Here is a 15,218-nt window from a genome sequence, read left to right as displayed (position 1 = left end):
AGCATTCTGTCTACATTCCCAAGACTAACTACATCATTTAGATTTGAGTCACTATCATCTGGGTGTTTAGAAGTGGGGTTCCTGCCAGCCAGAATGTGCTAAATCTTCATTGTCTTATTATTGGTTCAACATTTATTGGATAATTGATTACAGAATTGTACAGCTTTTACTCACCATTAGGGACCCTATGAGCTAACTGAGCTGTTTAAATATTAGACCAATCCACAAATAACTACTCATGCCCTGATAATACCCTATACCTTGCCATATAATAATCCACCATATGTATTATTTTAGAGTTCAGATTTTTCTCCATTAGTCCAAAATGTGGGAAAACCTAAAAAATATAGGGGAGAAAATTCATAAGAAATGGTTGTGTTCAAGCTTTTGACTGGTTTCTTTCGCATTACAGCCTGTAAGCAGCTTGCAGAGTGCTGATCAGGTTGGAGCTTTGCTTGGGTTCTGAGTTTCTAATCAGCCGGCGCTCTCCTGACACTAAAGTTCTTAAGACTCTCAAGCCCTTTGATGTGCTCAATTGTTCCCTCGCCGAGTAAATCCAATTTAAGCACGGGGCGCCCGTTGCGCTTATAAATTCACGGGGCGCGACGCGTTATTTTCTCCAGCTGTCCGCTCAAACGCTCTCCGTGTAGCATGGAAGGGAATAATTAACAGAGAGCTTTTGCTGCACATCTCGCGAGGGGGAAAAAATTAGGCCGGGAAATATGACTGTGATGGGCAGTTAATTAACAGAGCAGCCCAGTCACGGGCAGTGGCTTCAGGCGTAAGGCCTTGAGAGAGGACTGTTGGGAGAGGTTGGATATGTGGAAGATGCTTAAGGCTGAGACTTGATGGGTAAACAGTTGGATGTGCCACAAGGTGGCGCTCTGTATTCATGAGAGCCGTCTCCACAGTAAGGGATGTATTTGTGGCAGCGATGGAGTTCGAGGGTGCTTCAGATGAGAATTCTGTCTGTGCTCTTTGAAAATAAACCACCGACATGCTCTGAAAAAAGAGACCTCAATCAATATTTCAAGGCTCTGGAGAAGAAGGAGGGTTCACCTGAATATTGAAGAATTTAGTCAATTCGTGAAAGCGTTCGCAGCGTTAGCTGCTTGTGTCACTCATTTTCCAATGAAATTTTCATGTAGGCCAACTCCAGAACTATTTTTTGTCCCAAAAATGAATTATAAATGTTCACTCATCTCTTTATGATAATTGGTTCTATATGGAAACAACAATGGTGCCTTTATAGCATCACTCAAAGAACCCTTTATAACACCTTTACGTGTAATCATACGTAACTATATGTGACTCATTCTTGGTTATGCAAATTTCTCCTTACAACACCTGAGGAATTCAACCCTTCCTCCGTAGAGAAGCCACCCAGGTGCTGGCTGGTCTTCTGGCTGGTCTTCCTATGCTCACCATCAGGCCCCTGCAATTGATCCAGAATGCAGCGGCACGGGCCGTCGGCAGTGTTTCTAATTTCAGCCATGTCACTTCTCTGCTGCGTTCTCTTCACTGGCGTCCTGTAGCTGCTTCCCGCATCAGATTCAAAACCCTGACGCTGGCCTACAAAGCCAAGAATGGACCAGCCCCTCAGAAGACAATCTTTACCAAGAGCCATTAGAGCTCCAAATATGGCTCGGCTTGACCCACCATCCTTTAAGATCCACGAAAGACAAGCTTTGGTGGAACAAACTTCACCTGGGTATCAGAACGGCAGAGTCCAACGCTCGCTGTCTTCAAACCCAGACTGGAGACCCACCTCTTCCAAGAGTACTTGAGGGAAGTGTAGTGCAGAGCATTGCGTCTCCATACTGACTTTTGTATTCAGTAGTATCTAAGCTCAGAGGTATCTTTTGGATCCTAGTCTATACAAACTAGCTAAGGGTGAGCAGTGAAGCTCCTCTGTAAGTCACTTACAGAAGTTAATCTCATGTAAATGTGACAATTTGTATTGATAAATGTTCTGGTTTCCATTTTGTGTTGTTTTTAAGTTCTCTGTATTCTTATAAGTAGTAAGTACAGTAAGTTAGAAAGTAAAGGTGCTACAAAGGGTTCCTTGAGTGAAGCCATAAAAGAACCATTTTTGCTTTATAAAAAGCAAAAAGAAATGTCTCTAAGTTGGCAAATGTCTTTAAATCCTTTAAAAGGTTCTTAATACATACATTTTTAGCGTTTTTCTGGATGCAAAAATGGTTTCTCTATGGCATCACTCAAAGAACCCTTTTGTGGCACCTTTATGTTTAATGGTGCTTATTGGTAAATATTCTGCCTTTTTTGTGTTGTTTTTAGGTTCTCTTTACTTTTAATGAAGGGGTTACAAATGGTTCTTTGAGCGATGCTATAGAAGAACCATTTGTGGTTCTTCACAAGAGCCAAAACAATTCTGGTAAAGGAACTGTGAGTATCAAGAATCTATTATTGGTAAAGACCTGGTTGACCTATTTAATACATACATCTTTGGTTCTTTAAGGGTGGAGAAAAGTTTAGAAGACAATAAAAAACAGCCAGTATGTTTAAATGTAAAGGTGCAGGTATTTGTATAAATATGTCCTGTGCATTTTAGCCATCTGTGGTAGTGAACACACACACACTAGTGAACTAGGGGCAGTGAGCACACATACACACAGCCCGAGCGTTGGGCAGCCAACTCCAGTGCCCAGGGTGAAGGGCCTTGCTCAAGGGCCCAACAGTGGCCACAACCCTGTCATCAATATTACAGAGCTCTAACTGCTGAGCCACCACTGCCCCATACAAATTCTTGTAAAGGAGCTGAGGGTATGAAGAACTTATAATTGCCCTTGAATTGACCTTAAAAGGTCCTGCTTCTTCTATGGCCTCCCTGAAAGAACCCTTTGTAACACCTTTATTGGTGCTTATCGATAAATGTTCTGCCTTCTGTTTCTTGTGTTGTTTCGAAGTTCTCTTCACTTATGGTCCTACAAATGGTTCTTTGACCTTTTTGAGGTCAAAATGCATTTTATTCGAGTACAGAGAAAGCTGAAACTGGCAGACAAGGGCAAAGACTGGACCAGACCAGAGAAACCAGTGAATTTATACGCTTCATATTTCTGGAGATGAACAACAAGATGTCGCAGCTCAGTCAAGGTATGGCGTTCCAATGTACCGGAGTGAAAACAGGTGTGAGCAAGTCAATACTGAGGTAATAGAGACCTCCTCAGGTGGAGAGGTAGAACACCAGGGCAAAAAGTTGTGGCTTCTGTTCTTCGTGTAGTTGTTTTTATGTCTATATATATATATATATATATATATATATATATATATCTTCTCACCTAAAGCTTTAAAAGAACCTTTGAAAGGTTTTCATAAGCATCTCTTTCCCAAACTTGGTTCCATATGGAACCAAAAATGGTTCTTCTGTGGCATCACTCAAAGAAGCCTTTGTAGCGCCTTGATGTTTGAGTGTTGAGAAGTTTGAGGTCGCCTATATTGACAGAGCTCTGTAAACTTCACAGATGGGCTGATTTGTGCTGCTTATGTATTCATGACTTGAGCTTGACTTGGCTTTGTTGCCATAGGAACATGAAAATACCTGCATTGTCTAATTATACCAAGGACAAAGAGACAAAGAGACTGTGTAGGTGTGTGTGTGTAGGTGTGTGTGTGTGTCTGTTTGTGTTAGTGTGTTTCCGTAGTCAAATTCACAGTTAGATTGGCTCTCCATTTCCATGTCAGCCAATATTTATGGCAAAGTGTGTGTATCTGTGTCTCCGTTATTGTGGGGCTCTGTTTGAGCTAGAGAGAGCGAGAGACAGACAGAGAGAGGAAATTTCAAAGCTCTCTCCTTTCACATTTCTCATCTTAGCCCGGCCCTGCAGCTCTGTCACTCATCCTTCTAATTGGCTGGAAATCCTCATAGAGCGCGATTCCCTCCCGGAGCTGCCTGGCTACTGGATGCGTCCTGCAAATCTCTGCGCCATCACCTGTTCAAAGCGCCGCGCAAGACACCTTTCAGATACTGCACCTTATCACAGCTCAGCGAACAGCTCTGTCAGAGTGATGGCGCACACACCAACAGAATGCACTCCTGGCCTTGTAGGATACCGGCAGATTGGGTTAATTAGGGCTGGACTGCTTTTAGTGGGGACTAAACCTTCCCAACACACACACATTTACACACACCCACACACACACACAGACACACACACACACACATACATACTCGGGGGCTGCTTTCTGCTGACTCAGCGTCTGCCTGTTTGGCTGAGCTGTGTCATTGCTTTATTAGCCGGCCTGTGAAAACTAGCTATCGTGCTAGTTCAGTCTGCGCGAGGAGACGAGTGGACAGATCCGGCCTTTGTTTTGCACTCTTTTCCTCCAGTGGAGGGAAGTGCTTCGGAGAGCGTGAGAGCTGTGGGAGACGATTGCTGGTTTACCTCGGCCATGGAGTGACTGATGAGAAAACCTTCAAGAAGGGCGGCCCGAAGAATGAACTTGGCCATTCATTCTCAGCCTTCAGGATGGTGTTCATGACTGTATTTTGACATATTGCCAGTGAGGCCCCAGCTCTCATTCATTTGTAATCCACCAGAAATGCCCCCAGTAGCCAGTGTATCCTGTCTGAGGATGCAGAGTAATCCCTGTCGTGACTTTGTGAGCTGTTTTCGAAATTGAAAAATGTGGCGGCTAATCGTGTCGGTGTAATTAAGACTGTTCACTGAAAAGGACGCTACGTTAGTTTAATGTTTACAGTCCGTATGATTGTAAAGCTTCATTTTTTTATGATTAGTTCAACCTTTCGCTTTGCTGTTTTAGTTATAAACCCACAGAACAGAAGCCCCGTCTGAAGGCCGAAGCCTATGATTAATTACCATGGTCTAAGGCCGGTTCACACATGGCATTAACTGCTGTGACTTTTTGGCTGGGGGAGGGCAAGGCGGCCATTAATAATTAATTCATTAAGATGAGACATCGAGTTTCACTTGTACACCAGTCACGAGTATCTCCTTTATCTATTAGTAATTTGTTATTGTAGCATGCTCAGCTCATGCTCACTTGTGTGGATGGTGTGGTCTCGCGGTTATTCCATATTTTTCTGCTGGGGCAGTGATGTGGTTGATGCTGGCAGTGCTTTGCTATTGGGGTCACATCAAGACCCTTTGGTTTTTACACTACAAGAATAATGTGGTCATGTGCATGTCTGACCACCTCTGAATGTGGTTTGAATGATCGGATTACAGTGCGTCCTCGAGACACACCTGTACTTTGTGCTGGCCACTTATGATCGGACCACTCAGGATGCATAATAATGTCAAGTGTGAACGTGGCCTGAAGGACATGAAGATTGTTTAATTCTCTTGAACATGTAATGAACCTGCCTCCTATTCAAACTATTGCCTAAAAGATCAGGGTGATCCTTGAAAGATTGGCAGGTTAAATTTTGTCATCTGACTAAAAGTTAAGTAAAAGGCTTTTATCAGATTTTGTGTTTTGCTTCCAGTAAGCTGCAAATAAGACGATGCACAATGGTGAGGAGGAATTCTGGACAAAAATTTACATGTTTGTTTCATCAGTATTACTGGGATGCCTTGCGTGCATAGCCCTCTTCAGGTCATGCCACAGCATCTCGGTAGGGCTGAGAGTCAGGACTCTGAATTATCCCTTTTTTAACCATTCTTTAGTTGATTTACTTCTCTTATATCTCTCAACTTCTCTTCAGCTTGAGGTCATGGATTGCTGCCTGCACATTTTTATGCCTTTAAATCCATTGTTTCCCCTCAAACAATGCACATGGGGGAGTGAGCTTATTTGGCCGTGTACTAGATAGACACAGAATAGAAATTTGACACCTCATAATTCAGACATTATTATTATTATTATATTTTTTATAAAACATTATATATTTTTATACTGCAGTATACGTTATTTGTTTACTCAGGTGTTTAGCAATGTTCTTGTAGCCTTTTTTCAGATTCAGGCCTCTCTGTTATTTTATGAGAGGAACAGATTTGTCAGTAACCAGATCTTGATCTAATGAGTAAAGCAGTACTGTAAACTCCACACTAACAACCTCCTCTCCTTCATTGAATCACCTTTTGCCAATTAGATCTTGGTTCACTTACTTTTTCTAGCCTGCACGGCAGATATTTACTTCAGTAAATTTACATCAGTAAAAGACATACAAACTTCAGTGTAGAGTTTTTTTTATAGATATTTTCGACTTTGATAATGATCAGACAATAATCAGTTTTATTATAACTCACTTAAAAAAAAAAAAGGAATTCACTCACTTTTTCTTTTCTTGCAGCTGCATGTTTGTGTACAAGTGTCCTTGTAATTTGCGATGTCTTGTGTTTGCTGCTATGAGAAAGCAATTTGCCACTGGGTTCAATAAAGTATATAATATAATAATACAATAAATATGTAATCTAATTAGTACCTAAATGTGATGGAAAAGATCTGAACCTATTTAAGTGTCGTGATGATTAAAATTTGATTGATGACAAATTTTAATATGATTAAAAAATTGATCTTCATTCTTAGCTTAACTTTGTTCTTCCAAAATTGTGTTGACCTTCTTAAATGGCATTTTGTCTGTTTAGGCTCCAAGGACAAGGTCAAGATGCATCAGCCATGGAAGCATGACATTCATGACTGCTTTAGATTGTGGTGACTCTGGTCAGGGATACTGAGTTTGAGCTGTTGAATTTGAACTCTTGTCCATCTCTCTTGTCCAGCCAGGGACGGTGAAGCTGTCCAAACCGGTCGCTCTGTGGACCCAACAGGACGTGTGTAAGTGGCTGAAGAAGCACTGCCCCAACCAGCACCAAGTCTACAGCGACTCCTTCAAACAGCACGACATCACAGGTAGACACTCCACCCTGCCTATTGGCAGCTTAACGAGTCCAACCAAGGTCACACATCCAATCACAGACACACTCGTCCTGTGTTTAAATGAACTAACTCATGCATAATGACACGGGCGCTAATTGTCACCGCCTCAATCTTTCAGAAAAGAGTTGATTGCATTTAAACATTTATTAGCTCTGTCTGGCTCTTGTTTAAAGTGATACTTCAGGACCTGGCCATCCTACTTCCTTCTTCCTTCAAATTCCTTCTTTTCATATTCAAATGAGAATTCAAAATTACAGCAACGTGATTAGATCCCATGAACAAAATGAAACTCTCCATATTCAACTCCATTTGAAACTATTGAATCGATTGATCTTCAGGGCTAGCAATACTGCAGGAAGCTTACAAGACAGTCTTCCTGGGTCATGCAGACCAAGTCTAGCCTTGATCTGTTTTCTTTGTTTTCATTTTCTATCTTTTTAATTTGAGAATAATAATATTTTAAGAAAATTGCATAAATTATTTTTAAAAACAATTCTTTTTAACTTTTTTTATTATTATTTGTCGAATCACCCCGACCCCCAAAATTGGTACCGCCATTTAACCCACCTCATTCTTAATTCCCTTACAACTTCTCCTGACACTAGGAGGGTAAGGACTTAACATATGTAGCCTTCGATGCATGTGAAATCAGCCAACGCCTCTTGTAATACTGCCACCAATGTGGCATCGTTGGGCAACCAACGCGCTCTGAGGAAATACAAGGGGTCCCCAGCTTCACCACACCAGCTAACACACCTGTGCCGGCCAACATCGCTTTAAGAGAGGTGAGGGGGGAGAGAGCACCATATAACCACCTGGAGAGAAAGCACTGTCAATTGTGCTCTATTGGACTCTGGATGCTGATGGCAAAGCAGCATGGCTATTGTGGAAATGCTTAAAACCGCAGAGCCACTTGGAGCTTAGTTTTATTATTTTCAGATTTTCTTTTTGAATATGAAAAGAACAACCATGGATTTGTGACACACTTGTTAATCAGCAAAAAGAGAAGCCCATAAAAACTTTGTTTAGTCCGGTGCGATGTTGTGCTCACCCAGTTCTGCAGGGTCTCAGAGCTTTGGTTTTTCTTTTTCTATCGTGTAGAGGTTACTCTTTGAGTAACTGAGAATCCTATCCAGGAAACTTCTTTTAATCCACACTGATCCATTGTGTTTCAGCCCCTTGAAAATTATCCTCATTCTCCTGTCATGAATTTGACTGTTCATTTGAAATAGAGGCGGTCTCTGTTTAAAAAAAAAAAAAAAAAAAAAAAAACAATTCCACGTTCTTCCGTGACTCATTCTAATGTGACTCAAAGGATCTTGATTACACTTTGCGTTAAAGGTCAGGGTAACGCACATTCCAATTAGCTTTAATATATGCAGGAAATATGCTAGCAACTCGGCTTGGCTATCCAGCATTAATTAACAGAATCTAGTTAATAAACGCCGGGCCTTGCCAATTAGTCACACAATGCAATTTGCATCCCTCTCCGGTGAATGTAATGCCCTGCGTAGCTCAACTCACTTCATTAGAATAAACAAAAGATTAGGACTCCAATCACAAAACAGCGCGAAGAAGCGGAATTGTTTTGATGGGGAACTCGTATCCAATTGGACGCTTTCAGGAAGTCGCTGGTGTGGATTAATCTCAAACACGTGTCTTTGTTTGAATATTAAATGCTCTTTGTCTGAAGAGATTCAGTAAACTGAGCATCCTTTCCTTTACATGGATTTTTACAATAGAGGAACAGCCTGCGTTTTCATTGGACATAGCCCTTTCGTGTATTGTCTCTGTCACCTTGTATCTCCAGAATGGCAACTTTCCTTCTTTCCTTCCTGGAGAAGGAAAAAACCTATTCCATTCCAGCTTATTTTGGGGCATTTCTATTGGTCCATTTTGAAATTGTGTAAAGGAACAACTGCCTGACTTGTGAGATCACATGAAAAAGTAAAAAATTGGGGGGAAAAGGAGATACAGGCTTTTTGTGAGACAGTAAAGGTCTGCAGTTGTGGCCTGAATGTTGGAGAAGTAGTTTTGGGTCCAGTACCGTTTGATCCCCAATACAGGCAGGAAGGGGGGTGGGGATGGGGGAGGGGGGTAGTGAAAGAACAGCTGTTTCTCCTTCCTCAACATTCACAGCCGAAGTGCCCTTGAGCAAGGCACCTAACCCCCAATTGCTCCCCAGGCACTAAGTGTGGGTGTGTGGGCGGGTTCTCACTGCCCTAATTTACCAGTGTATGTGTGTGTGTTCACTGCCATGAATGGGTTAAATGCAGAGGCAGAACTCTGTTATACTGCTGTGCGATGTCCGTTAAGTGTGTTTCCCCTTTCCTTTAATTGTTTATTGAAGACAACCCCTCCCTCTTGTCCTGTTTACAAAGAGCCGCACATTTGCTTTCAGGCGACACGTTTCCCTCTGACTAACCGACTTAAAAGAATGGGTTGGTTTCCATCAGAAGGAGAAAGCAGCCAGACAGATAAACATTCTTCTCTCCGTCGCCAGTGCTAGATTGCCAAGATACCTCCTCACCGGTTCCCGACAGACTCCCCGGGTTTGACTTGAACACCGAGCTGTCATTAAAAATTCATTAAAGCATATTAAGGCATAATTAGATATTAGTCCCTAATCTGCAGTAATTACAAAGACAGAGGCAGTGAGTGGTTTTGGTAAATGAGTTAAGCACATATTTCTGATATAGCGTAGGTGTAATCAGCAGAGAAGGTGCACTCGCACTGTGTAATCTGCCGAGGGGAGAGGCAGGCTTGCTGATTGAACCGGGGCATGGATGTCAAACACAATCAAACGCTGGGCTGAGCTTTGCTCGGATTCAGTTCCCATGGGCCTCCATGCGATGGGGCTTTTGAAAAGCCATACAGCACAATAGTGCCACGCTAACCATCCAGCAGGCAGCAGGGTGGTGGCTGGGATTGGGCGGGGTGGGCAGGCAGACGGGCTATGAAATTGGGCTGAAATTAGGGACCCATTCATGAAGGTGCGTGAGAGCACGAGAGCGGGTATTTATGCAGATGAATTTGGGCACAGATACCTCTCTACCTCTTTTTCTGCAAAGGGTTCGACTCTCTGCTGTAGACTGGAAGTATCTAATGGTATCATTTCCAAGAGGCAAGATTTCACACTGAGACTGGAGCTAACTGTACCCTAGAGGTCGTTCAGAGTGAGCGGTTAATTTCAGTTCAATTGTCGCACATTTAACTTCTGCAGTTTCATTACATGATTCTGGTTTCAGGGGCCGATTCTTGCTCCCCAAAGCTCTGAAGAAGATAGCATTGTTTTTTTCTCGTTACACATTACAGCAACATTGACTTTTCACCATGATCAGCCACATGTAAGCAACAGCTTCAATCTCTGGGCTTTGATTTCGTGCATTTTTACATGCGCTAAATGGACAAAAGTATTGGGACACCTGCTCATTCGTTGTTTCTTCTGAAATCAAGGATATAAAAAAAAAGTTGAACTTGCTTTTGTTGAAGTAACTATCTAACAGATTCCTACCAGATCTTGGAGCATTGCTGTGAGGATTTGATTGCATTCAGCGGCAAGAACGTGAGTGAGATCTGGGTGTTGGATGATTGCCATTCCAACTCATCCCAACTATTGGATGGAGCACCAACCATCATTCCAGAGAACACAGTTCTACTGCTCCTAAGCATTCTTCTAAGGTGCTACAAAGAACTCGTTGTAGAGTGTATTTTAATGGTCACGCCATGGTTCTTGTAAAGTCTTTGCTACTCTGGACTGCAGTTGGCCCCAGCTGACTTAGTTTTACAAGAGGCTTGATGTTTGCTACCGCAGCTTTGCAGTATCACAAATTAGGTCTGGATTAGACCTTCAGTAATGCTTGATCTTTTGCTGTTGTTTCAGCTAGTTCCCTTCACAAGGCTGCCCAGTTTGGGAATTCCTCACAAGCCGGGCCCATCAGCCGCAGGGCCGTTGTTTGACAACCTTGAACTGAATCATATATCATAAACTGGCTCTCCAAACTTTAACATTAAAGCCCAGCAGATTTTGTACACACATGCCTGGAGTTTGCTGTGATATGGAGGGGGGGTGGTGGAGGGGGGCATTTGGAGGAACAGTGAAGTGAAGGAACTGAAGGCAGACGGGAAAGCTAGCCAGATCTTCTGCTGTCAGGCTAAATGAAACCAGCTGGGACGCTCCTAGTTAACAGGCTCTGCTCTCATGTCCTCAGTGGAAAGCAAATGAATCTGGAGAGTTTTGGCCTCGGCCGCCCGTGCTTTTCCAAAGAATGGTGGGGGGAATTTTCGCCGAGGGTGTGGTTAAAAGGCTGGGTTTATTTACGAGCCTTGATGATAGTTTAATAAAGAACCAGCGTAAGTGAGGCACTCGTGAGCTGACACACTAGACAGACGTTCTTGGCTTGAAAATGAAAAAGGAATCTTTTTCTCCCTCTGTTTTTTTTCCTTTTCCTGCACACAGAAACCAGCGAAGACTCAAGTATTTCACTGCTGCCTTGAGGTTGTTCAGCAGCCTTCTGTTCCTGCCGTCATCAAGTTTTTCCATTCTGGAATGATTAACCACTTGGATCTGGATGCCCTCTAAAGCAAGTTGCCCTCATCTTCAAGGGTTTCCAATGGAAAAAAAAATATGTATCAAGATGTGACCCTCTAGGAAGCCTAAGTTAGAGTTGGAGGCTGTACAGACATTTGGATGTACACACTGACTGACCTGGTTGACCTCCTCACACATTCTATTGCAGTTAATCTTCAGGGTTGAATCCACGTCTGAGGACACATGGTTTTTAAGAACAGTCACAGTGTTATAGGTATGTAACAGAGTGTGAACAGTCTGACAGCAGACTTCATTGAAGTGTAAATGACCACATGGACGATAGCAGGTGAAGGAGGGGAGTCATTCTTTTCAGGAATGTGTGCCGTCTATGAAGACGAGCAGGTGACAATATCAGTTTTCAACCCCGTCACATTCAAAAATGAGGAATTTGACCTCCGCCTTTAACCCATTCGTGCAGTGAGCACATGCGTACACAGTGAGCACACATGCCATGAGCCCTGCTGAAGGGAACATCAGCGGCACTGACAGCGAACCCGGGTATCAAACCCACAACCCTGTCCTCAACTGAACCACCATTGGCCCTTGACTGGGACTGGGTTGAAGGTTTCGTGCTAAAGTGGCTGATGCCTTTTTATGCTAATAAACACTCTTATGCAAAGTGTTTGGCGCTCTGACAAATTCCTTAACTAACAAAATTGAGCTGAGACTTTAAATAGGAACAGGGCTGAAACACTGAGCTTGGCAAGCGAAAAAGCTGAAAGAGAAAATATTTGAATAGACAGAGAAGAGGGATGATCATCTTACTTCGATTTAAACCGTAAGGTCAAAGTATAGGTCATATAGGTCATATTCTACTTCGTCAATCAATGAGGACATGCCAAATTGCAAATTTGACACACTGACACGCCCTAAATCAAGCTGTGTGGTGCACGGTTGACTGCTCGCCCAAAGATCACTAAGATAGGGCCCATCAGGTTTCTGTAGGCCTGTGTTATTGTTCTAACAGCCTCACAGTGCCCATACAATGTGCCGGTCATTCTGATTAAGTGGCTATTAGTTTTCCGTAGTTAATATTTTGTAAACAGTAGATGGTGCTTTTGTAATGCGGTATATTTTGGTATTCGCTTAAAGGAGAGGTTAGTTAGATTTCTGCATAACTGCAGCAGAATCAGGGTGTTTATATGGTGCACTTCTCTTCAGGAACAGTAATCCTACTGATTCAATCATATCATCAACACAAATATCCAGCAACTTTGTCAAAGTCCTGATTTGCTGAACGTGCTGCGCATTTTGTGTGTCTGTATAAAAGTTCTTGTCAAGCCAGTCATTTTAGTCATTTTGTCTAATTACACCTTAACCGCCAAAATGGCCAGTAAAGTTATAATTACCACTGGGAGCTCTAAGCCAATAGAAATGGGAAAGGCAGCATCTGTTGGCTAATCATGCCACTTTTCCACGAACAGCCCAGCCTAAATCCTCTCCCATTTCCAGCCTAAACCTGTGGAGTTTACTTTTAGGGATTCCAGGCAGCAGCTGTTGTGTGTGGCTCTGGTATATTGGGATGTTTGATGTGATTGCTGTGCTGAGCGCTCCATAGCCCTGCGGTCATTACTGCGAGGGAGATGATGAGGTGCTAGCGGCCAAAATTGCACTGTTCTGGGTTGTTGGAGTGAGGCAGATCCCATCCTTTTTTTTTTTTTTTACATTTTAAGAGGAAAGATCAGACGGAGCCGCTGATGTTTCACAGAACTGCAGTGACCAGAGCGGCGAGCAGTGATCAGGCAGAACTGCTGTGATCTCTATAAGCACAGAAAAGTGACGAGACATGAATGGAGCTATTGTTGCTTCGTGTTCTAGGGAAAAGCAGAGCGTCTAGGCCACATGTGATTGGGGAGTGCTTGCTTTTGACTTTCATCAACAATTCATAGTACTTTTTGGAGAGTCCTCATCATAAGCGTTCAGATGAATGTATGAATCCTATCATGTCTTGACTTTGAAGACTTTGGCAATAAAACTTAGCATTAGCATGACTCCCGTTACACACTGAATACCACAGCAGGGAGGACGGGGTACAGAAGAAAAGTTTGATTCGTCACTCAAATCTCAGCACTCTAAAGTAGCCTTTTGAGAAAGCAGTTTTGTACTCGCTCCAAGTGCTTTCTCAGCCCCAAAGCCTAGGCCTGAGTTTAGGGATCTCCATGTCCCTCCATGATGAGGAGGTGAAGAACAGGCCGTGATTGGACACTGATTACTGTTCAGCGTGTACAGAGCAGCTCTCATTAGAGAGAAATAGCTCATAGCCATTAGAATAATGCCCTCCTTTTTCCAGTATTCTCCAACCAAATCAGCATGTCATTAGAGGAGGCTTTCCTGAACAGTCAGTTGGGAGAAGTGGGACCTGGTTTATTTGGACGTGAACGCAATTACAGATGAGGATCAGTAAGCCAATTTCATTGATATCTCCTCACACTCGACTTCTTTCACAAGCCCCGTTCCTGTCCTTCATACTTCCATCTCTCAGGATCTTAATCCTTAACTTGCTTGATTAAATGGCAAACACTTTTGTCCTCCTATCCGACTACTCAGTAAAGACTTAGACCAGCAGAATGGACCCAAAACCCATACATTTATTTCAAGCGATTCAGACTTAGAAAGTTGACATTCAAGCAATGTTGAATGCCCACTAGTTTTGAGGAGCCCTTTAATACACGTTAGCATTTCTCCAGTGATCCAGTCAGAGTCTCTGGGGCAGATCTACTTAGCACACTCCCAAAACCTAGTTTAGGGTTAAAAAAGTAACAAAAAGTTGCAGTTCACCAAATTTAGTGCAAAACAATGGAGCAGATTATTATATTGAACAGATTTCCCCCCTTTTTAACCCAGTTTGGTACTGCCAATTAACCAATCTGCATTATCAACACTCCTGACACTAGGAGGGTAAGGACTTGTCTCCTCCAAATGGATATGAGAAGCCAGCCACTGCCTCTTTTCAAACTGCTGCTGATATCAACATGGTATCAAGTGTACCAATATCTTCCAACTACAAGACAGCAAGACAAGAAAGTGAAAGTCAAGAGACCAGATATACAGGCAGCCTTGGTGCTCAGTGCAAGCTGTGCAGAGTTTATGATTTTAGTTCTTTAATTCATGAGAGAGCGGCAGAATTATCTCTCCTCAATTACCTCTCCTGTATTAATGCTCTGAAATCCCTTTCAAAGTCAGGTTCGTCTGAACAGCTGTGGCGATGACGTCAAGACTTGGCTGTGGGACCAAAAATGTTTGAAAACGTTCACATTAGCTTCTTACCAGGACCTTTCAGGATTTTTTTTTTGCAGGATGGTGTGGTTTTATGATTCACGAACAGTGTATGCAGTACAGTCTTTACAATAAAGGTGCTTTAAATATTTTAACTTTATTTTAAATATGTTATTTAAGTGATACCATAGAAGAACCACGTTTGGTTTCATATAGAACCATGTTTGTTTTGAAGATCTGTGAGTATGAAGAACCTTTAAACTGCTAAAGAAGCTTTACATCAAGTCGAGATTCTTCACACTCGCACATCTCCCAGAAATGTCACTTCTTTTTTTTTGATGCACTACACGAAACTGAGAACTCACACTCAGCACAAATCTAAAATTGTACCAATTATAACAATTAATTCCAAAAAAACAACCATGGCTCTCCAGAAACTCTCAAAACCAAACTTGAGTTCAGCTTTTCCTGCCAACTCCAAATGTGTCAAAAATGACTTCTCATATTATTTTTATATAATTGCTGAGTTTCTTTAGGAGTAATCATTATT

The 15,218-nt window shown here is 42.4% G+C and overlaps 1 protein-coding gene across 2 annotated transcripts in view; it reads left to right on the top strand.

Annotated features, from left to right (window-relative positions):
- Positions 1-15,218, top strand: part of samd12 (sterile alpha motif domain containing 12) — a 114,130-nt gene that overhangs the window by 27,864 nt on the left and 71,048 nt on the right. For both annotated transcript variants that reach the window (XM_072676298.1, XM_072676297.1), the window contains exon 3: positions 6,705-6,834. In XM_072676298.1, the coding sequence (XP_072532399.1) occupies positions 6,705-6,834 (130 nt within the window). The remainder of the gene's footprint in view (positions 1-6,704; positions 6,835-15,218) is intronic.

The sequence above is a fragment of the Salminus brasiliensis genome, chromosome 3 (assembly GCF_030463535.1).
Source record: "Salminus brasiliensis chromosome 3, fSalBra1.hap2, whole genome shotgun sequence".
Classification (NCBI taxonomy): Eukaryota; Metazoa; Chordata; class Actinopteri; order Characiformes; family Bryconidae; genus Salminus; species Salminus brasiliensis.
The sequence above is the reverse complement of the archived record's forward strand: the minus strand, read 5'-3'. Positions and strand labels throughout refer to the sequence as shown.